We start from the raw sequence: 22,799 nt of genomic DNA, 5'->3' as shown, positions 1-22,799 counted from the left end.
TGGGCCATCGTTTTCCCTGGAAGCCGAACACCATCCCTGTTTGCAGAGGCCGCTGTGTCTCCGTGTGACCGCACAGCGCCCCGGGGAGAGGGTGGGCTTGCCAAGCAGTGGGGGCCACAGGGCTGTCGGCTCTGGCCACATCCTGGAAAGGACCCTGCTTATCAGTTGCCGTGTTTTTTTTTTCTTTCTATGCAAATAATCTTCTTGCATTCCTACTCATTGCCGATTAGGGTGTGAGGGGCTTAGGTCCCTCCCTGGACTCACTTGCTCTTCAAGATGTCACGGGGTGTCTGTGACACATGGCAAAAGTGGCTCCAGGAAGGAAACATGAGAAAGGTTTTCTACCTTTGCCTAATCTCTGTGCTCCACCTGGAGGGCTTGCTGGGATCCAGATGGGGAGGGGGAGGGGCACGAAGGTGGAGTGAGACAGGCAGAACTGGCTCTTTCTCCCTTTGGACAGATAGCTCCGTATAAGGTGATGGGTGAGGAGCGAGGGGGTAATAGACGAGAGCAATGGGCTAGTTTCTTCAGGGAGGACCCCTTGGTGTTATTGCCAGGTGTCAGGCTGGTGTTGATACCCACGGGCTCTCACCTGGAGGGCTGGGGCCTAGCAGTGAGAGTTTCTGGTGTGTTCTCAGGTCCCTCTTGCCCATTGGACTGGTAGGTAGTTCCTTTCTCTTTGAGCCCCTTTCTTTGCGGTCTGGGTTTTGATACCCACTTAGCCTCTTTATTCAGATCTCTGCTCTAGAATCTTCTCTTTGGGTTTCTGACTTTGGCTCCAAGTCCCTGTGTTGCAGGAAGGGACATCTGAGGAAGGAATTTGGACGCTCAGACAACTTTGATAGAGGAAGGAGGATTTATTAGTCGGCGGAGCACATGGGGCTTAACCGCACCAAAGCGCGAATTCTCCTTGGTTAGATTTCTTACGGCTTAAATGCCCTTGCAGTGTTCTGCAAGGGGCACCTGAGTCCTTTGTCCGAGGTTTCACGTCCACCTCGTGACTCAGGATGGGGAGGAGGAGTTTCGGGTGGGGGCTGCAAAAGGGGAAGGAATTTCCAGATCGCTGGTCTTATCTATTTATAAGTCATTTGTCTTATAGATGTGACAGGAGTTTCTAGAAGGCCATTCAGAGATCTATAGGATGTGGTTAATCTATAACCGGCTGGGTTGGTCATCTCTGTAAGCCCCTGCATTTTTGAGATACCTCCTCTCCTTTCTTGCCCTTAATCTGATTGAACTCCTGACCTTCTGGGCTTCTGAGAATCTGGCTACACCTGGAATTCCAGATTTAGGGCATTGCGTCCATCAGCCTTGACTCTCCAAGAACTCTCTGATGGAGACGGTTCTCCCCGTCCCTATCTTCTCACCAGTGGGGAGGATTGTGCAAGAGCCTGCCTGACCCAGCGAGTCTGTGTCTGCAATTTCCAGAAGACCGAGAAGCACTGCGAAGTTCTCTTTTCGGAGAAACCGTGGTGGCTCCGGACGGGGAGGTATTTCTTAAAAGCTTCCTCACTAATCACTAGGACTTTTTGTTAACTGCGTTGACATTTCACCTCCTTCCTCTTTTAGTTTTATCCAATAGTGGTGAGCGACTGAAGGGGGAAGTGTGAGAGTGAGAATAAGCGAAAGCGGGAGGGCTGGGAGATGATGGAGTCGGGTCTGTAGTCGCTCTCGCCGAGGGGCTCGACACACGGGGAAGCGCGAGAGGAGAAAAATGTACCTGCTGCTGCTCTTCCCCCTCCTCTTCCGGCTTTCAGGTGAGTGGGGCTTGGGAAAAGCACTAGGCAGCATTCCTGACCGCCCAGGGGCTGATCATTCAAAGCAGAGGAGCCCCGGGCACTCAGGTGAGCTGGTGAACCCTTGCTCCTGGACCTTCGTGAGTGCGTTATGACCACGGGAAGCTTCGGGGGGCAGAAGTGAGGGTGGAGGGGGCTTCGGAGGAAGGAAAGTAGGATGTTTGTTTGTTTTTTTTTTTTTTTTTGCCAGACAGGGAGGGAATGGTGATTCTAGGCATTTGGGGTAGAAGGAAATAGTAGAAGTTGCTGAGGGACAGGAGAAGTCGAGAGGAGGGAGCTTAGTAGGCTGGAGAGGAAACGAGGGACCGATATGGGCAGCGACAGGGGGCCGAAGTAAAGATTAAGCTGATGGATTCCATGTTGATTAAAAATTAAGGGGATTTTTTTTTTGACTTAAAATGTTGGAAGGGCTCAGGACTCAGTCTTTGGGCTTCTTCTTTATCTAGAGTCACCCCCTTGTTGATCTAACCGTCTCTGTGGCCTTGAATGCCATCTCTATACAGATGATGCCCAATTTTGTATCCCTAGCCTGGACATCGCCCTGGACTCTAGGATTTTTTATCCAATTTGTCTGTTGGACATCTCCACGTAGATGCTGACATTTCAAATGTGACCTGACCACATCTTCCCCCCTCCAATTCCTTTCTTACCCACCTTTGTGTTCGGCACCTCCATCTTTCTAGGTACTCAGGCAAACCCTGGGGTGGGGGGGTATCCATCTCTTCTCTCATATCCAATAATGGTCCTTTGTACACGTAAGCCAGATTCTGTCTCTCCTCTGGTCAAAACCTTCCAACGGCCTCCCATCCTACTCGGAGTAAAAATCCAAAGTCCTTACAGAAGCTGCAAGGCACCGACCCTCTGGGTTCCTCCAACATCATCTCTCTGCTTTCTTCTCTACTCGACTCCCGCTGGCTCGACCCGCACCAGCCCCATTGGCCTGTCAGTGTTCTTTGACCATGCCAGGCACGCTCCTGCCTCAGGACCTTTGCACTTACTGCTCCCTCTGCCCATAATGCTTTTCCCCGGATAACCACAGGCTCCAGTCCCTTAACCGTTTCGTGTCTTTGCTTCTCACTGAGGCCTTTGTCGATGACCCCAATTAAAATAGCATTTCTCTTGCATTATTTTTTCCCACTGTCTGTCCCTTCCCTTCCCCCACTTTAATAGGGTGCAGGGACCCTTGCACCCACAACCATACCAGGTACAGATTGGACAAATAGTATTTGTCGAATGAGCGCATGCGTCTAATGAAGAGGAAACAATATGACTACTGGAACCACCCCGCTCCCAGGACCAAATCTTTCTCTTTCTAATATCACAGGACTGAACAGTTGAGACTGTTCACATTTGTTGGAGAGGAACGTAAAATGGTGCAGTCGCTTTGGAAAACAATTTGACATTCTTGAAAATGTTAAACGTGTGGTTACCACGAGACCCAGCAATTCTACTCCTTCCTAGGTAGAAACCCACGAGAATTGAAAACATATGTCCATGTAAAAACTTGGACACAAATGTTCACGATGACATGATTCATAATAGTCAAAAAGTGGAAACAACTCACATATGCGTCAGTCGATGGATGGATAAATAAATGGGATATATCCGTACAGCGGAATATCATTCAGCCATAAAAAAAAAAAAAATGAAGTACTGAGACACGCTACGACGTGGATGAACCTCGAAGACGTGAGGCTAAGCGAAAGAATCCAGGCACGCAAGGCCGTACACTGCGTGACTTCATTTGCATGAAATGTTCGGAATAGGCCAATTCATAGAGACGGATAGTAGATTAGTAGTTGCCGGGGGCTGGGGAAGGGGGTAAGGGGTTTTTTGGGGGATGACAGATTTGGAATGAGACAACGGTGCTGTTTTCACAGCTTTGTAAATGTCCTGAAAACCGCTGAGTACCCTTTGAAAGGGTGGTTTGTGTGCGATGTGGATTGTACCTGAGTGAGAAAATGATGGAAATGTAGAGAGGAGAATTGGGAGCAGGGGCGGTCTCCTGGTAGAAGGCTTTGGGTCGCCTTTGGCACGTGTGCGGATCTGAGGCCCTGGAAGAGGGTGTCCATGGCAACCAGACAGCCCTTTATGGCTCGCGATGCTTAATTCGATCATTCATTCCATCCGCCAGAAGCTGGTGCCCTTGACCCTGAGACTTGGGGCAAGTGGGATGTTTAGGAAGGGCGGGCTGCAAGGCGCCCTCTATGGAGGAGATGTCTGAACTGAGACCCAGAAGACGAGAAGGAACAGGTCCTTAGAATCGGGGACAGCTTTCCGGGCACAGGGAGCAGCAGGTGCAAGGCTCTGATGTAGAAATGAGCGTGGTCTTGGCACGTCTGAAGAACGGAAAGGCCACGTGGCTTTGTCATGTGCTTCAGAACAGCCTGGCGGGGCAGGTTGGGAGGGATATTATTTCCTCTTTGGGGAAAGGGTTTTAGGGGAGGAAAATGACGTGTCCAGGACCACAAGGCTGGTAAAGGGAGCCCTGGGCGGGGGGTTTGCAGACACATGAGCCCGTGTTTTCCGGTGTAGATATGGAGAAGGCCAGCCGTGAGTGAGACGCAGGGAGACCGAAGCGCAGGGAACGGCCAGAAAGGACGGCGTTTCTCCTGACACGTGGGGACAGGGGAATTCGATGGCGAGCGGGTGTGAGAGGGTGCTGGTGTGTGAGTGTGAGAGTGTGTGTGTGTGTGTGTGTGTGTGTGTGTGTGTGTGGCTCGGGTGTGATTGAGGCAGAGCGGGTAGATCTGTCTGAAGCGGAAGGGGTGATGAGGAACCTGGTCGCCTCGCGAGCCTCTGTGTCACCTCTCACCAGCCTTGTCCCCAGAATGTCCAATCACATGTAACACATCTACCTGGTGCTACTTCCCCCTTTTTTTTTTTTTTAAAGTGCTCGTTGCTTTAAAAGTGCACTAGAAAAAAATACCAACTGGAAAGTTCCCACTGGGCTTCATAGCATTTGTCTTATGTGGAAAGGAAGAGATTTTTAATCACTCTCCTTTTTTTCGGGGAAAAACGAGTGGCCTCGTCCAACTTAACTGCTCCGTAAGTGCTGGCAGAGCCGGGCAAGACCCCAGATGTGCCGACCCAGAGCGGAGCCCAGCTGATGTCCTGTGCTGGGCCGGAGATGGGATCCATCACCTCCCCTTGGGGCTCAGCTCTCTCCTGAGCTAGGATGGTTTCCAGTCCCTCCTTTGGGCTGTGAGTAGCTGCGCCTGGTGAGGGTGCTGCTGCTCAGAGCTCAGGGCTATGTCAAGAGGACCTCTGCCCGGTCAATGGGGAGCGGGCACCTGGATGGAGAGGTCCAAGCCGTGGGTAGAACAGATGGGTCAAGAGTCAGGCCCCCAAACTAAATGCTCAGGGGAGACGAGCTAGCAGCACAGCTGAGGATGGAACGGCCTTCTGTCTGGGTTTCCTAATGCTGCGGGGACAAATCACCCCGATCTTAGTGGCTGATAGGTCAGAAATCTAAAAACGGGTCAACCAGGGCTGTGTTCCTCTGGTGGCTTTAAGGGGGAGAATCTGGTTCCTTGACTTTTCCAGCTTCGAGGAGCTGCTCGTGTTCCTCCGTGTGGCCCGTGTCCCTCCGTGTGGCCCGTGTCCCTCCGTGTGGCCCGTGTCCCTCCGTGTGGCCCGTGTCCCTCTGTGTGGCCTTGTCCGCTCTCATCTCTTCCTCCACGTTACGTATTTGGACCGACCCTCTGGCCTCCCTCTGATGGGGACCCTGTGATTACCTGTCCAGGGCCCACCTGGACAGTCTAGGATACTCTCTCCACCTCAAGATTCTTAATTTAATCACACCTGTAGCGTCCCTTTTTGCCGGGTTAAGGGACGTAATCACGGGTTCTGTGGGTTAGGATGTAGGAAGCCTCATTCTGCCTATCACACCACTGGATAGCCCTGGCCAGGCGTTAGTTTTTTTCCCCTATGATTTTTGAAGTAATAAATGCTCATTGAGGATTCTTTAAAAAGTATGGGAAAAAAATAAAGAATTAGGAAAAGTGAAAAAAACCTTCTGTTCATAATCTTAACGCTCAAGGCAACTAGTTGTTAACATTTTGGCTTTTTAAAAAATCTTTTCTATGCATATTTTTAAAGTTAGTTGAGATTATACTATAAATGATATTAAAAAAAAACCACTTTCTCTCCGCGTGAGAATTGCCTACGTAACTAAAAACGTTTCTAAGTATAATTATCGGTGTCTGTGCTGTACTTCATTATATGCCTAATTATTTTCCTAATTGATGGATGTCAACCCCATTTCCCTTCTTGTTGCTAGTATAAATAGTTATGTAGTGAATACTTGCACACGCCTTTTTGTTCGCCTCTCAGATTCTTCCTGAGGACCACATCCTAGGGATGTAGTTGCCGGAGCAAAGGGCATGGCTATTTTTGGTACACAGGACTGCCGTGTTGCAATGGCTGAACCAGCCAGAGCGGCCTCTCACAGGGCCTGGGTCCCCTTGGCCATGTCAGCAATGTGTCGGTCATGAAAACTCGGTTGGTTTCACGTGAAAATGATATCGCTTAAAATTTTTTTCATTTGCTGTATTATTTAAGTTGAACATTTCAAATTTTATTACCTACCCGTATTTCCTCTTTTGTAATTTGCCTTTTCCTATCCTCTATCAATTTTCCAAATGAATATCTTAATATCTTTCTTACGTACACTCTTTATAAAGAGAAAAGATATGAATCCATTATTCCATTATTCATTCTAAATATTTCTCCCAATCTGTTCTTTGCCTTTTTAGTCTTTTTTTTTTTATTGGTATGTCCAAGTGTTACATTTGTATATAATCAAATTTATTAACTCTTTCTTGCGTGATGTCATCCATTAATTTTAAGTTTAGAAAGTTCTTGCCATCATTCAGATATTTTATCAAGATTCACTTCTATTTTCTTCTAGTTTAAAAAACAGCAAATTATGCCGACCTTCTTAACCTCCCTGAATTTACCTAAATGGAGCATCCAGCAATGTTTAGGTCCTAATCCTTTCTTTTTCTGCTTATCGCTTTAGTCTTCTGTGGTAAATGTAAACTTCTTAAATAGATCCGGTCTGTTTTTAGGCTATTGACTCTGTTTTCTTGATATGTTTATCTGTTCTTGTTAGATTTCCAAACTGGTTTCTTCATTATGGCTGCATGTTGTTTTAATACTTGGCATGGCAAGTCCATCCTCATTATTCATCTTTATTTTGTTAGAAATTCTCATCTGTTCCTCTCCTCAGATAATCTTTAGTGTGTAAACACACACATACATACACATTTATCAGAGATTATCTAAAAATGAATATATTCTAATAATATTCTGGATTTTTTGGTTACCTATAAATTCTTTTGGGAAGAAGGGGACTCTACCATATATGCATTTTTATTAAGGGCCATAATACAGTGCTTTGTTTATTTATACCTTTTATGTCTCTCAGTAAAATTTCATTGTTTGTTTTTTTTCCTACAAGTCTTGATTGTTTCAGTCACGTTTATAGGAAAGCTATTGATTTTTATATATTATTTTGTATTTAGCCACTCAAGTTCAATTATAAATTAAAATACTTTTTAAGTTAAGATTTAAAAATTTTCTCTAAATGTCATCATTTCCCTGACAGTAATATATTTTATATTTTTCATCGTCTCTCTACTTGATGAGAACTTCTGGAGTCATGTTACTATATGTATTGGGAAGTCATGTTTTAGTCATGATTTCACTTAAAATGCTTATAGTATTTCATTGTTAAGAATAATTTGGCTGTTAGTTTATGGTATTCTTAAAAGTTTTTTTAATTATAGAAAATAATGTACGTACAGAAAAGTGGATAAAGCATCAATGTCCAGGTTAATGCATTATCATAAAGTACGTGCCGATGTCTCACAATAATTGTGTTATTTGCTGAGATTTTTGATAATTTTTATCGGATAAAAGAAGCTCCACTCTTATTTCGCTAAGAAATTTTTTAAAATCACGAATGGGTGTTGAATTCTATCAAGTACTTTTGTCTGTTTATATGAAGATGATCATATGATTTTCCTCCTTTACTCTATAAATGTGACGTACTCATATTATACTTGATTTTCTAATGTTCAAACAATTTTGCATTCTTGGCATAAACCCACCTCAGTGATGATGCATTACCCTTCTTATATATCCCTGGATTCAGCTTGCTGACCTTTGTGTTGGACTTTTGTGTTTATGTTCATGAGCGATATTTGCCCATAATATTTCTTTCTTGCTCTGCCTTTGTCAGGGTTTTGCATCAAGATTATGATACTCTCATTAAGTGGACTTGGGCTGCATACTCTTTTTCTTTGTTCTGGAATGTTTTGTAAGATAGACATTATTTCTTCCTTGTTTACTAGATATCTCCATTGATACTAAATAGATCGAGAGTTTTCTTTTGTGGAGATATTTTTTTTTTAAATAGATTTTATTTATTTAAATAGTTGTAGAATTAATCAAGTTTTCTATTTCTTTTTGTGCTAACTTTAGCATATTATTTTAGCTAGAAATCTGTTTAATCGATCTAAAATTTCAAATTTATTGACAAATTTATTCAGCTGTCATTTTACTGTCCTATCCCCTTATTTTCTTCTCTTCTCCCCTTATTATCTTTTTAATATGTGTAAAGTATATAGTGGTGTCCTCCTTTTCATTCCTAATATTGATTACTTAGATCTTTTCTCTATCATAAATAGCTTGGCAGGGCTATTTATTTATTTATTTATTTATTTTAAGCCAATGCTTGACTTTATTGATCTTCTCCATTGTATTTTTTGTACTTTATTCATTTTTATTCTTAATTTTATTATTTCCTTCCTTCAACTGTCTTCTTTTTCTTCTGCTCGCTCTTCCGTTGTTTTTCTAACTTTTGAGATAAATGTTCGACTTATGAAATGTAAGTCCTTTTTTTTCTTTTCGAGGATATGCATTTAATGCTATAAAATGTTCTTAAGCACAACTCTAGATGCATCCCACAAGATTCTTTTAAATTAAGGTATAATTTACATGCAGTGAAATGTATGCATTCTAAGTACAGTTCTATGAGTGTTGACAAATGCATTTATTTAGCTTACAACCCTTATCAAGAGAGAGAACGTTTCTGTCACCCAGAAAGTTCCCAAGTACCATTCATTCCCCATCTTTCCCTGCCAACAAATCACGTGTAACTTCTATCACCAGAGACCGATTTGCCTGTTGTAGAACTTCACACAGATGGGATAATCAAACATGTTCTCTTCTGCATCTTTCACTCAGCATGTTTTTGAGATTCGTCCACGCTCGTTTTGTGCATCACTAGTTCACTCCTTCTGACCTGCCGTATGTGCCATGGCTCTGAATCTGCCCCTATTTGTTTATTCGGCTTCCTGTTGTGCTTATTATGAATAAAGCTCATAGGAAGCTTCTTTTGTGGACATTAGCTTTGACTTAGATGAACATTTAGAGGTGGAATTGCTAGGTCGTAGGGTAGATGCGTGTTTCAGTTGATAAGAAATTGAAACACACTTTCCCAGTATTCCAAAGTAATTGTTTCATTTTCTATTCCTACTAACAAGGGATGGAGAGTTCCAGTCGTACCATATCTTCTCCAACATTTGTGACATCGGTCTTTTAAATCTGAGCCATCCAGTGGGCTTTAGGTGGTATCTTACTGCAACTTTAATTAGCATTTTGTGACAACTAATATGCCGAACACTTTTTACATGTCAGTGGACATTAGGATATCTTTCGTGAGGTGTCTGTTAAGTCTTTTGCATTTTAAAAGATTGGGCTGCTTTATTTTTATTTTTTGAGTTGTAGGAGGTTTTTTTTTTTTTTTTAACGTATTTTGGACATTAGTTTTTAAATACATATTTACATATCGTGTATAAAAACTGTAGACCGTCAGAATCTCTGGCAAAGCCAAAGTTCAAAGTGATGATAGCTGGAGACCATTGACCACAGACAGACAGACCTGCACTACCAGGGAGATGCTGGCGAGGAGCAAAAATGGGCCGCACGCGTGAATCTGCTTCCTGTGACGTCCTCAGGGAACTAAGACGACGACACGCGGCCCCGCGAGGAAAGACGCATTTTCAAGTTTTCTTTGGCTGCTTACGAGAAAATTTCTGTATCTCGAAGAAAAGACAACGTTCAGCTAAATAGTCAAAAAAGAATAAACCTAAAAAGTATTCGCGGGAAATAAAAATGCACCTGAAAATAGTTAACAAGAAACTAAAAATTGAGATGGGAGAGGAGAAAGTCCTTTAAAAAACTTACTCCGATTATAGACAATATAAAACCAATATGAAGACTCATCACATTTTTATAAAAATGAAAACACTACGCAACACAGCCAAAGCTGTATTCGAAAGCAAATTATCAGGGAAAAGTCTGGCAGTTTCCCCAAAAATTAAATGGAAGTACCCTATGACTGAGCAATTTCACTCCTAGGTAAATCCCCTGAAATCCTGAAAACACATATGCAAGCAAAAACGGGTACAGGTATGTGCATAGCGGCATTATCCACAACAGTGAAAACGTGGAAACGACCAAATGTCATCAACGGGTGAACGGATAAGCAGCATATGGCCTGTCCATACAACAGAATAGCATTCGGCTATGAGAGGAAAGAAATACTGACACAAGCTACAACCCGGATGGACCCGGATGAACACGCATGTTGGGTGAAAGAAGCCAGACGCAAAGGGTCGTACATTGTATGATCCTGTTGACATAAAACGCCCAGGGTAGGGAAATTCACAGAGACAGGAAGTAGATGGGGGGTTCCCAAAGGCTTCAGTGGGGAAGGAAGTGGGGTGCTAAGGGGAAAGGGTTTCTTTCGAGGTGATAAAAACATTCTGAAATGAGATAGCGCCAGTGGTTGCATGACTTTGTGAATATCCTAAAAGCCACCAAAGTATACACTTCAGAAGAGTGAAATTTATGGTATGCGAATATATCTCAATTAAAAAAAATGTACGGAAGTAAATTCTTAGTCTTAAGCATGCTTTAGTTAATTTTAGAAAGAAAGAAAATGATCACAGTCTTTGACTTAGAAAATTGGAAAGATAATAGGTGGTGATCTCAAGGAAATAAGGGGAATAAAATTACACATATGAGAAATCAGTAATTTAGAATATAAACACAGTGACATTTACCAAAGACATCTCAAAACTGGTTTAATGTAGAGAAAAAGAGGATGAGCGGGAGGAGAAACAGTGAAGGAGGAAATCTGGCGGCACAAGGAATCAGTAAAAATGAAATAGTGCTTGTACTCGGGATGCGTAATAATTGTAATAGATACGAATTTTTTGATAATAGGATACTTTATTACTGCAGAACTATATGCCAATCAATCCTCTGTAAAATGGATAAATCTTGGGGAAAAACAAAATAGTAGAATCGATTTGAGAACAATAAAAAAAAAAAAACTTCAATAGGCCAATATTCATGGCATGAAAACAGTTTAAGTGATTAAAACGGTCTTACTTTTGACTATATCTGGAACTGAGCGTTGAGACAGGTGCAGCCGAGACACGGGATCGATGTGGCCCAGTTGTATTTGCCACTGTTATGTCTGATAAGCCAATGTTTTAAAACTGAGAAGTTTCGCACAAAATCCGGACTTCTACCTACCCCAGAAAAATGAAAAGATAACCATTTATCCTCCTGAGAAAAGGCCAGGATAATGCAGAGATGATCGCGAAAGCGCACTGCTGGGAATACAGATTACATTGACCACAGGGAGGGGGAGAGGGGTGAATTGCTCAGTGTCTACATTTTTCTTTCTATGACACCTGCAGTTGTGCCCATACGAGAGTCTCCTTGTGGCTTTGACCCAGTGGAATTTTGAAGGACAAAAGATCTGTCCGTGGGAGACTAGTCCCTCCTTGACTCCATTCAACCCCTTAAGGCCCTTGCACTTACTGGAGCAAGTCACACCGCGGAGGCTGGGCCTTGCCCGCAGCCCGGAGGTGACAGGTACCTGATTTGTGTTTTCTAGGCTCAGATCCCATCACGGGTCCAGAGGAAGTGAGTGGCATGGAACGGGGCTCCTTGACTGTGCGGTGTCGCTATGATCCAGAGTGGGAGACCTACAGGAAGTGGTGGTGTCGAGGAGCTGCCTGGGGTAGCTGCAGGATCCTGGTTCAAACCACTGAATCAGAGTGGGAGATGAGGAAGGGCCGTGTGTCCATCGTGGACAGTCAGGGAAGCCACGTGTTCACCGTGACCATGGAGGAGCTCAGGCCAGACGATGCAGACGTCTACTGGTGTGGGATCGCAAGAACCGGAGTGGATCATGGGGTTTCTGTTAAAGTGACCATCAGGCCAGGTAAGAGTATGTGTAAGTGTGTCTGTGTCTCTTCAGGGCCTGCTCTGTCCTGGTCCCTGAGGTCCCTTGCAGTGACTTAACTCACTCAGCGTGTGTTGAATTCTGAGGTCTCATGTGACTGAGAGGGGCAGATCTTCTCTCGGATGCTCTCGTGGCTCCCAAGGCTCCCCCAGGATGGATCAAGCCTGTCTGGACAGATGTTTTTTCTCTGCGCAGCTCAGCGTACTGCCCACAGAGATCGGGGTGATGGCCTCAGTTTCAGCCAAGTGGCCAAAGGGACCCTCTTCCATGGGATCCAGAGACCCCAATTCCTTCCAATATTTTCCTGGGGCCCCTGTTGCCCAGGTGGCCTGCTCTTTGTGGGGTTTGGGGCTGGGACTCAGAGCTGCTGCTCCCACCCCTTGTTCCATGGCCAGTCTCAGGGGGAAAGAGGCCCACCGCAGTTGAGTAACTGTGGTTAATCCCTGAGGTCTGGAAAGTCCGCAGAGGCCAAAGGGCTGCCTTCCTGGTGCCTGAAATCCCATCGTGAGCCATTTATATATCTGGGCTTAATGATGAGCTCTTCCTAAATCCTTCTGGAATGCAGACACTCCTGGGAGTATCTTGTTTTGAACAAGTGCATCTGTTGGGCTCTGCTTCTGCTTTCCCTCGGACAGGCAGCACCAGCTCACAGGGCACTCGTGGTGGTGGTGGGGGGAGGGGACACACAGTCGACAGAGCCCCCACCGGACCCGCAGCCTGGGAGGTCTGTTATACCCGCACTGCGCACACTGCGCAGCACGTTCATTGTCTCATGGAATCCCGACAGCGTTTCCGAGAAGGAACTGTCCCCACCGTGGAAGCTTAATAACTAGTCCAAAGTCAAGGCTCTTCCTGATCATTGTGATTTTGTGTTCAGGCCTGGTCCCGACCTTAGATGTCACAGATCTTGGGTATCTGGCAAGCCCTCATCTTGCCCTTGTCCTTGCTAAATAAATAAGTCGGAGGTCGAGTCCCTGTCATAAGCAGCAGGAGTGTTTAAAGTTCAGTCGCTCCCGCTGCTCTTGACCTGAGGCGATCCTGGGTCCCCTCACCCTTCCAGGGCCTTCTCGATGTCCTCTCTGGACCTGTGCTCAGTCCCACCTGCCTCTGAGCCTCTGAGTCTCCTCGAGGCCAGGGAGAGGTGAGCGGGCCAGACCATGGGCCCTTTCCCATGGCCTTGCTCCAGGCTCCTTAGCCAAGGCAGCCCACCCTACAGGCTTGGAGCCACGTGCAGGCTGCGGGCAGGTTAGCAGGCAGAGTAGAGTGTAATCTGGTTTGTATGCCAAGCAACAACTACAGCATCTACCACCACCGCCGCCACCACCACCACCATCACCACCACCGTGTTCACAGCACCAGTCACCCCGGAAGGCACTACAGGCTCCCCGACTGTGAGCAGCCACCACTCTGTTGACAGGTAAGTCAGCGTGGATGTGTAGTTCCCTGTGGCCCACTTGTCCCAAACTCCTCCAACATGGGGACCCTTTGCAGTCCCGGGGCCCAGCCAGGAGGCCGGCGGCTCTCAGGCCGCACGGTGTCCTCGGAGTCCATGGATCCCGTATCCTGGAGCTAGTGCAGTTTGCAGGTTCGTTGGTTCACCCACCCATCCATCCCATTTGCACTGAGTTGTCTTCTACGTTCCTGACCCTGCGTTGAGCTCCGGAGACACAGACATGGAGCGTCCGCCCCGGAGCTCGGGGTGTGGGAGATGGACGAGCAGGCAGTCAGGGCGGCTGGCGTGGCCGGTGTGTGTGTGGGCTTGGGGCCCCGAAGCTCAGGGTGCGGGAGATGGACGAGCAGGCAGTCAGGGCGTCTGGCGTGGCCGGTGTGCGTGTGGGCTTGGGGGTCGTGGGCCTCAGGGATGGCTCTTGGTCCAAGTGTCAGGAGAACAGGGAAGGCCTGGGGAAGTCCTGTTTCCCTAATTACTGTTAGGGCCACAGCTGTGATACTGATGGTCCCTCACCTTGCTAGAGCACCTGCAGCTCCCAGAGAACTTTCCTGTGCATTATTCTGCTAATGCTTTGACCCTGCCGATGGCCGCCCCGTGAGGAGGAATGGGCAGGTGCACACGGTCTCATGTTACAGAAAAAGAAACTGAGCCCGGCCCCTGCTTCTCAGCGCCCTGCCCAGCCATGCAGCCAAAGAGAGGCCCCTTCCATTCCCTCCCTCCCCTCTCCTTAGCCCTCTTGGCTTTGTTTCTGGGTCTGCTGTGATCTCCCAATGCAGGGCTTTCCCACGGAATCCCAGTGAAGGATTCCTGATCTTTGTACCCCAGAGGCCCCTCTTTTCCCCTCTCCCACTTGGCCTCTAAGCTAAGGAGTTTCCTCATCTTGTCAATTCAAGCCACATGTAATTACCATTTTGGGTCTTTGGTCAGCATCGGATGGATAATTCATTCATTTATTCAACAAAAACGACTGAGCACCTGCTCACGCCAATCACCAGGGGATTGGAGGATGGACAAAAATGCCAAGCTCTGCCCTCCAGGCAATTCCAAGTGCGAGATAATTCACGTACCCAACAGAGTTAATTACTCGATCGGCTGACGGGTTTATTCTGCACATTCCTGTGACTGGTGATGCATACAAGACCGTCCTTGCGTCAGTCAGCTCGGGCCGCGGGGCACAGCGCCACAGGCTGGGCGGCTCAGACGACAGGCGTTTACGTCTGGACGATTCTGGAGGCCGGACGTCTGAACCGACGCGTCGGCAGGGCTGCTTTCTTCCCGGGCCTCGTCCTTGGCTTGTAGGTGGCCGTCATCCGCCTGCGTCTTCCCATGGTTTCCGCTTTGTGTGTGTCCGAGTCCTAATCTCTTCTTCTTCTCATGAGGACCCTGGTCATTTCCCGCCCAGCAGAGCAGGCAAGGGTGGGTGTTGTAAGAAATGAGGAAGGAGAGTTTGAGGGGCGCGGGGGCCATCGTCGGCCTTGGCCGTTTTCTTGGAAAGAAGCGGGGCTGTTGCAGGACTTTCAGCCGAGGTGGGATGTGCTCCACCTTTTGGTTGAAAGGACTCCCCTGGCTGCTCCGTTGATGATGAACTATGGGAAGATGTGTTCGTTTACTGTGGCTGCCACAACGAAATTCCACACACCGCGTGGCTTAAAGCCACGGGAGTTTATTTTCTCATAGCTCAGGAGGCGAGAAATCCGAAATCAAGGTGTCGGCAGGGTCGGCTCCCTGGGGCTCGAAGGCAGAGCCGTCCCGAGTCTCTCCCGTCGTCGCTCGGGTGGCTGCCGCTGATCCTTGGTGCTCCTCGGCTTGCGGCAGCGTCACGTGGTCCCTGTATCTGTGCTCGCGTGGCCGTCCCCACGCACGTGTCTGCGCGCCCACATCGTCCTTGTACGAGGACACGGTCATTGGGTTAGGCCCGCCCCAATCCAGGGTGACTTCATTTCGGTAATGCCAGCAAAGATCTCATTTCCAAATAGGTCGCCCGCACAGGGTGCAGGTGGACGTGAATCGTGGGCTGGGGAACTCCATTTACGCAGGGCGGAGGGGCAAGCGCAGAACCAGGGAGGCCCCTTCAGGGCCTGCGTCACTCACAGGCTTCTGGACCCGTCGAAACTACCCCGCAGAACCCTCCTTCGCTTTTTCTTAAAAACCGTTTTCGAGGGCACCCAGGTGTGGGGGTTCCCAGGCTCGACACCACAGGCCGAAGAGGCGTGGCCCGCGGCCAGGCGGGCGGGAGAGGCCCCAAGGCGGGAGGTGACCAGGGCGCGCGGGCGTCCCCCGTTGTCCCCAGCAGCGACCTGATGAAGCTCAGCGTGCTCCTGCCCCTGGTCTCTGCCGTGCTGCTGCTGCTCCTGGTGGCGGCCTCCGTCTTCGCTTGGAGAACAGCGAAGCGACAGAAGAACGGTGAGAGGACCTGGCCGCGGCTGGGCTGGCGCCGGGCCGGGCGGGGCTGGGCAGGGGTGCCGGGGGCCCGGTGCTGCCGGGCGGGCGACCCCAGCTGAAGCCGGGAGGCCTTGGCATCCGCCGTCTGCCCCTTGTCTCCGACCCGCCTCCCTCTCTGCTTCCTGGCCTGGCTCTTGGTGGCAGAAGTGGCAGTGGCTTTAGGCAAGCCGCCGAGCGAGGATGCTCATACGCTTTGCCGAGTGGAATCCATGTGATTGCCGAGGAGGGCCTGGGCTGACGTGGGGGCGGGGAGAAGCGCGCGCGTGCGCACACACACACACACACGTGTGCGCACGTGAGCGAATGTGTACTCACATGCATGTGTGCACATGCACGCGCACGGTGGTCAGGCATGCGTATACACACATGCGTGCATGCACACGTCACGCACGTACGCACACACACAGACACACAGAGCCGTCTGGATTTACAAGACTGCTCGCGGCTACTACTTCTGTTTCTCCTCTGCCCCGGCCCTTGCTCAAGTTGACCTCCTTTTTGGTGTTAATTTGCCCTTTAGGGAAAGACCTCCTCACTCACGAGCCTGAGCCTGCGCTCATTCATCACGAGGTCTGGCCTCAGCCACACCCTTTTCCTGTCTGGCTCCACTTCCACATTCTCACGTAACCTCACCCCCTCCCCTTCCCAGAACCCACTGGAACCTAAGCTCTTGTGGGCCCCCTCCTGCATTCCTCCCCTCCCCCCCCACCCCCGCCGGGGGGATCTTGCAACCCCTGAGGAGGGAGCTTCACTCTTGTTCATCACGTTTTCTCCCAAATGTCGTATTTGTGACTTAAGTTCTAGATACTTAAGTTCTAGAAACTAAAAACCAGAGGGAAAAATGTCTTGCTTCTTTGCTGTCTCTAAAGCAGGGGGCAGAGCGAGGGCCAAGGGCGGAAAGAAACAGTGCACACCTGGAGGCTGGTCCCTCCTGGGCCGACCCAGCTCGCACGCTCCATTTGGAGGGCGGCTTGGAGCAATCCTGCCTCCGCAGACAGCTGTGCTGATGGGGGCATTCACGTGCTACGCACAGCCAGGTGCTAGGAAGGCAAGGGAGGGACAGGCTCAGCCACCCAGCAGCCCACAGCCCACTAACCAGAGACTAACCAGAACCTGGCAGGACAAAGGCAACGAGACAGTCATAAATCAAGGGTGGTGGGAGCTGGAGAGGGAGGGGTCAGACAGCCGGGGCAGCTGGGGAAGGTGGGCGTGGATGACGAATCAGGTAGAGAGATGGTGGAGTTACAGCCGGTGGCTGCGGGGCCACTGAATCAGTTGTGTCGGAGTTCTGTGTTGTGGGGAACAGAGGGGCAGATGGAGAAATGGAACCTCAGAGAGGCGAAGGGCCCCACGTCACAGAAAGTGTCATCTGAAGAGTCGGAATTAAACCAAGTCTCCTCTATCTGAGCCTAGAGCCTAATTCACCCCTTTTCTTCTTCATTTCTCTTCCCTAGACCTGGGGGCCCCCGTGGGTTCCAGAATGGGCTCTCTAATTCTGCTCGTTTTTGTCTTTTAGCTGCCGGCATATCCCCAGAGCAGGTGAGAGTCCCCATCGTCAGACAGCAGACACCAAACAACTCCTTCCTCCACCTTCCTCGTCTCCACCTCCCAGGGGTACCGAAGTTCAAATGTACCGCACAGACCCATGTGCCCAAGTGTCCATGTACTCACGGCCTTGCTACATGGCCTGGGAGGATGGGAGAGGCGGGGGGGGGGGGCGGTGCTGGAAGCAGCCAGAAGGGAAGAGGGCAGGGAGGGGGCAGGCACGGGAGTCTGAGAAGTGGGGGCGGCGGAGGAAGCTGAGGGCGGCCCAGGAAGGCAGAGGCCGCGTGTTCTTCTGCAGAAGGGGCACCTGGGATATCTGTCCTAGGTGCTCCAGCCCCTGGAGAGTGAGCTCTGCTACGCCAACCTGACTCTGACGCAGACTGGAGCCTCCCCCAGATCCTCCAGGAGGAAGTCCTCCGCAAAGCTCTGCCCTTCTGCCCAGGAGGGCAAGACGGGAGTGGAATACGTCACCATGGTGTGTGCTTGGTGGGGCTGCTGTGGGGCTCAGAGCCAGACCTGCCCTTGTCCCTTGTCCCACCCGTGTGGGCACAGAGCGGGGTGGGCGCCGGGCAAAGTCGCATCCATAGGAAGACTTGCCTGCTCAGTTTCCCCAGGTTTTTGGCCTTTGGAAGTGTCTCCAAACCAGGTCTCAGCACTGGGGACTCAGAGCCTAGTCAAACACGGTCCTTGGGCTGGACAGGGGAGACCCAGACAGGCTGATGACCTGGGACTTCACGCAGAGTCTGCTGCCTGGCGTGGAGTGTAGGGAAAGTGTCTTCGGCTGTGGCTGGAGGTCACGTGCCTGGCAGGTGGAGGAAAGGGAGCTGCAGGGCCTGAGAATAGACTTCAGATGCCCTGAGGGGTCTGCCCCCAGCCTCACGAGGACTCCCCCACCCGTGGGCACTGCCTCCTGCCAGCCCTCCTGACCCAAGTGTCCCATTATTGCAGACTTCCTTTCCGAAAGAGGACATTTCCTATGCAGCTTTGACTTTGGACACCCCGAATCAGGAGTTGATCTACAGCAACATGGATGGCCTCACCAACCACCTTTACCACCAGAGCCACGAGGAAGCCACGGAATACAGCACCATCATGAAGCCTTAGCCTGCACTGAGGAGCCCGTCCTCAACCCCACGTGAGGATGTCAGCATGTTCCTGCCTCGTCTGCTTTCTGATCCCGGTCCCTTCATGGGGACCTACCAGTGAATGAGGCCTCTGCCTGACGCAGTCAGCATCACCCCCAGGTCTGACCAGGGGGCTTCTGGGAGAAGGACAGGGGTCTTTCCACATCGCTGCTTCTCCCACACAGCTTGGGAGAAGGGTAGGACTAGGCTCCGAAGCTGCCGAAGGAGGAATGATCATGATAAGGCCGATGGTAGTAACGAACCTCTGTATTTATTGCTTACCGTGAGTGGTAGGCTGAATAACGTCCCCCAAAGACACCTGCGTGCTTGGCTCCAGAACCCGTGAGCATTGCCTTGTGTGGCAAAGGGGCCCTGCAGATCTAAGGAAGCTGAAGACTTTGAGACGAGGACATTGTCCAGGCTGGTCCTAAATGTAATCACAAGGGTCCTTATAAGACGGAGGTGAGAGGGTCACAAGAGGACCAGGTGATGTGACGAGGCAAACAGAGGATGGAGCGATGCGGCCAGGAGCCAAGGGACATCGCAGCCTCTAGACGCTGCAAAAGGCAGCGACCGGACCTCCTCCTGGAGCCTCCAGAAGGAGCCGGCCCTGCGGCCGTCAGCCCGCCGGATCCGATTCCCTCCTTCTGGCCTCTAGTCTTGTAAGAGAATAAATCCGTATTGTTTTTATTAAGCCACCGCGTTTGTGGTCATTCGTGGCAGCGGCAGCAGGAAGCTCACACGCTGTGTGGCAGGGCCTCGTCCGCACGGTCACTGAGCTCATCCTCGCTGCAGCCCCACGAGGGCGCCGTTATTACTGCCCCCATTTTACAGATGAGGAATCGAGGCGCAGATAGGTCCCGTGACTCTCCAAGGGTTTCACCGGCAAGTGGACGGGTTGGAATTTTGGCTCTAGAATCTGGAGTCTGGGCCACCGCCCATGTGTCAACGATAGTGTGCGTGCGTGAGCGTGTGCACACACTCTCAGGGATAGTTACTGAATATTGACAAACTCCGGACACATCGCCTTTAGTCTAGAGTCCTGGCAGTCCTCCCTCTAGAATATGCCCCCAATCCCCTGATGGTCAAGTTCTCTTCTCGGTTACCAGCCCGGCCCCAGGCAACCACCCCTGGCTGGAGTCCGTCCTTTGTTCTCTGGCCCCAAGTTCATTCTCCTCCCAGCAGTCAGAGCGATCTTTTTAAAGCACAGACCTGCTCATTCCCTGCTTATCACCTTCTGGTGGCCTGTCCCACAGCCCACGAGACTCTGGGACCCCCAGGTCCCTGCCTGCCTCTTTGACCCGATCTCTGGTGAGGATTAACTCTCTCTCTCTCTCTGCTTTGTCTACACCAGCCTTTCCGCTGCCCTTCTAACAAAACCAGCCTTGCTCTCTTCTCAGGCATTGGCACCTGCTCTTCCTCCTTTCCGGAATGTTCTCGCAGACATGTGAATAGTTAGCAACTCTTCTATCATCGCACCTCAGCTTCGACGTGCCCTCTCAGAGCGGCCTTCCCTGACTACCGTGAAGGCGGCAGCCGCTGTCACGCCGCCAATGTCTCTGCCACGTTGCCTCGTTCTACCTCCTTCGTTGCAGTCACCACTTTAGGAACTGACTCGCTGGTATGTGGGTTTGTTGGGTCCCTCTCTCCGCTAAGCTGTTGGCTGCCCAAAGGCGGGGACTTTGTCTCATTCACTGATGTAACCCCCGTCCCTAGATTAATGTCTGGTGCCTGGTGGGGTCTTGGATGTTTATTGACCAAATGAATAAATAACACAGGTTGTTCAGGCTTGGAACTCAAGGCAAACTCTCAGGCGCAGAGACACCCGTGCCCATCATTCTAGGAAGGGGGTCCTGGGCCAGCCCGGCAACCTGAGGCATTTCAGGACCGACTTCCTGGAAGTGTGACGTGAAGAGAGTTCTTTCTCTCCCTCTGAAAGAAGGAAGAGGTGAAGAGCCATGATCCCCCCCGACTGGAGGACAAAGGTCTATTATTACCTTTCTTAGGTCTCTTTGGTGGGGGCTAGAATGAAGTGTCAGGGAAAGAAGTCACATATGGCTTGGGAAGAAATGACCTACGACTGGGCCATAAACAATGCCCTAGCATGTGCGGTGGCCATGAGAGTGTTTGGTGGGCCGTTATCAGTGTGTTCTGGGGGTTGCTCAACTTCTCACAGCTACGGACACCCCAAGTGTCTGGGGGAGGTGGCCCTGGTGCAGGCCCATTCCAGCACATGCTGCTCTTTGCTTCTGTTCCTGTTCCCGGAATAATTCCTTAGAACCTCAGAGCTTTGCCATCCTGGGGAGTTTACAGAGTGCAAACAAGCTTAAATAGTCTCAGGCTGGTTACTTATGCTAGCTGGGTCAGAGCGAGACTGTTTGGAGGTTTACAGAACAAGAAGTGCCTACAGAGTGATCTTTAAATGGAAAAGCTCAAAGCAGAGCAAAATTCAAGTCAAAGTATAAAATGAAAGTCAAAATAAAAATCTCTGGGCCAGGGCATCACTGAACCATTTTTACTACTGTGTATAAAGGGACTTTATTGCCGAGTTTTTAAGTAGCCAGCACTGAACGGAATCTATAAGTACGTGGCTATGTTGGATAGTAAGGAATTCATCTTTTCTGGTAATCAGATACTAGTGAAGATTACTGCTGTGAAACTTAATACACAAATCGGGAAACACAGGGAAGACTAGAATTTAGCTTAGTTTGGTTTGGCTGGAGGAGTCTGGTTGCTTCTGCCTTTATCTGGATGATAGACAGGAGCTAGAAATGGAAGGTTCTGGCAGTCTGGATGAGCTGAAGAAAAATGAGCTTAGAAAGACAGACTCCCTCTGATCACTTTTAATTGCTTTAGTCAAGTGTTCAAAAAAGTGTCTACCAGGTTATATCACTGGATATAATGTTTTAATCCATTGGGATTTGTGGCTGCCTGAAAGGGATGTTTTCATGTCCTCAGAGATGATGCCGACATTTGTAAAAACCCGTCCAGTCCATTCTATAGCTGGACAGAGCAGATTTCTGGCCGGTGGGCCTCACAGGACGCATCCAGGTTGTTTAGGGTTTGGGTCCTGATTGCAGGAACCTACCTCGAAGCCAGCTCCATTTGTTCAAGCCTGAGACAGAGCTCAGAGAGTGCTGGGGAAGTGGTCAGGGCGGGGGAAGAGACGCAAACATATGCAAGGGGTTTGAAAGGAAGTCGTTTCATAGTGTTTATAGATTGATATCTCGATGTTGTCTCAGCCATATCCGGCTGTTCCATGAATATTTTGCTAAGGTAGATTTTGAGTGCTGGACTAACACCTTTATTTCAAGAGAGAGAAAGTTCAGGTATGGCTGGGTGAGGGGCACATTTACCATTTTCTGTATGGTTTCTGGCAAAGCATACTCAGTTAAGACAAACTCCAGAATATTTACTCACTCAGTTCTGATCGAGTGTCTGATAATTTACTGCCTGTCTAAAGTTGCCGAGGTTCTCCAACTCTGGCTTTTGAATTATCAATATTTAACAATTTCATTTAATAAAGATTGTAGGGTCTGGACAGTCTCCTTTTGAGAATCACGTGCATATTAATGGCTTTCAGAAGACTGAGCCTTTTTGAGAGTTAGTTGAGGGAGAAAAGTATACTGGGCTGGTAACCTTTGACATGTATGACTTAGATAAATGTTGGATTGAAGTAAAGCTATCGACTACCTTTGCCTGACATCTTACAGAGTTCATGGCCACTTAGGGACAGACTCCTGGAATCAGTTGATTTCATGTATCGATAATTTTTTAGACTGGGAGGGACTGATATAGCGGTCAGTTTTTGATTTTATCAAGTGAGTGTGCTCCTATCTAATGTAATTGGAATTGATCATTGGTCAGTTCAATTCGTTGAAAAAAGCTGGTTAAAACAGGGAATCGTAAAAGAGATATATCCTTTCTCTAAATGACTCAGAATATCTAAATCTATAGCAGTTTGCTAGTATTTTGGTGTAGACCTAAGCCTTTTTTCTTTTTCTTTTTCTTTTTCTTTTCCTTTTTACTTAGAGGTCTGTGGAAAGAAGAAGCCCATTGCCTTTTTTTGCATAAACTACACACGGTCGTATCTAGTTCCAGTTTCTCTA

The 22,799-nt window shown here is 49.0% G+C and overlaps 2 protein-coding genes across 8 annotated transcripts in view; one reads left to right on the top strand and one right to left on the bottom strand.

Moving 5' to 3' along the window:
- The window catches only part of RAB37 (RAB37, member RAS oncogene family), a 53,763-nt gene that overhangs the window by 18,863 nt on the left and 12,101 nt on the right, over positions 1-22,799 (bottom strand). The window lies entirely within an intron of this gene.
- LOC107503782 (CMRF35-like molecule 1) lies at positions 1,118-19,405 on the top strand. Of its 6 annotated transcripts, none has more exons than XM_036222411.1 (7): positions 1,118-1,490; positions 11,779-12,108; positions 13,417-13,546; positions 15,870-15,982; positions 17,538-17,560; positions 17,892-18,041; positions 18,515-19,405. In XM_036222411.1, the coding sequence occupies exons 2-7, from the start codon at positions 11,817-11,819 to the stop codon at positions 18,668-18,670; spliced, it is 864 nt and encodes a 287-aa protein (XP_036078304.1). In that variant the 5' UTR covers positions 1,118-1,490; positions 11,779-11,816; the 3' UTR covers positions 18,671-19,405. The 6 variants fall into 6 exon arrangements, with proteins under 6 accessions (XP_036078304.1, XP_015988024.2, XP_015988020.2 ...); XM_016132534.2 differs by lacking the exon at positions 1,118-1,490 and adding an exon at positions 1,594-1,757 and having other exon boundaries at positions 18,515-19,404; XM_016132535.2 differs by lacking the exon at positions 1,118-1,490 and adding an exon at positions 1,595-1,757 and having other exon boundaries at positions 15,873-15,982; positions 18,515-19,404.

The sequence above is a fragment of the Rousettus aegyptiacus genome, unplaced genomic scaffold (genome assembly GCF_014176215.1).
Source record: "Rousettus aegyptiacus isolate mRouAeg1 unplaced genomic scaffold, mRouAeg1.p scaffold_m13_p_6, whole genome shotgun sequence".
Classification (NCBI taxonomy): domain Eukaryota; kingdom Metazoa; phylum Chordata; class Mammalia; order Chiroptera; family Pteropodidae; genus Rousettus; species Rousettus aegyptiacus.
Note: the sequence above shows the minus strand (reverse complement) of the source record. Positions and strands in the feature narration are given on the sequence as shown.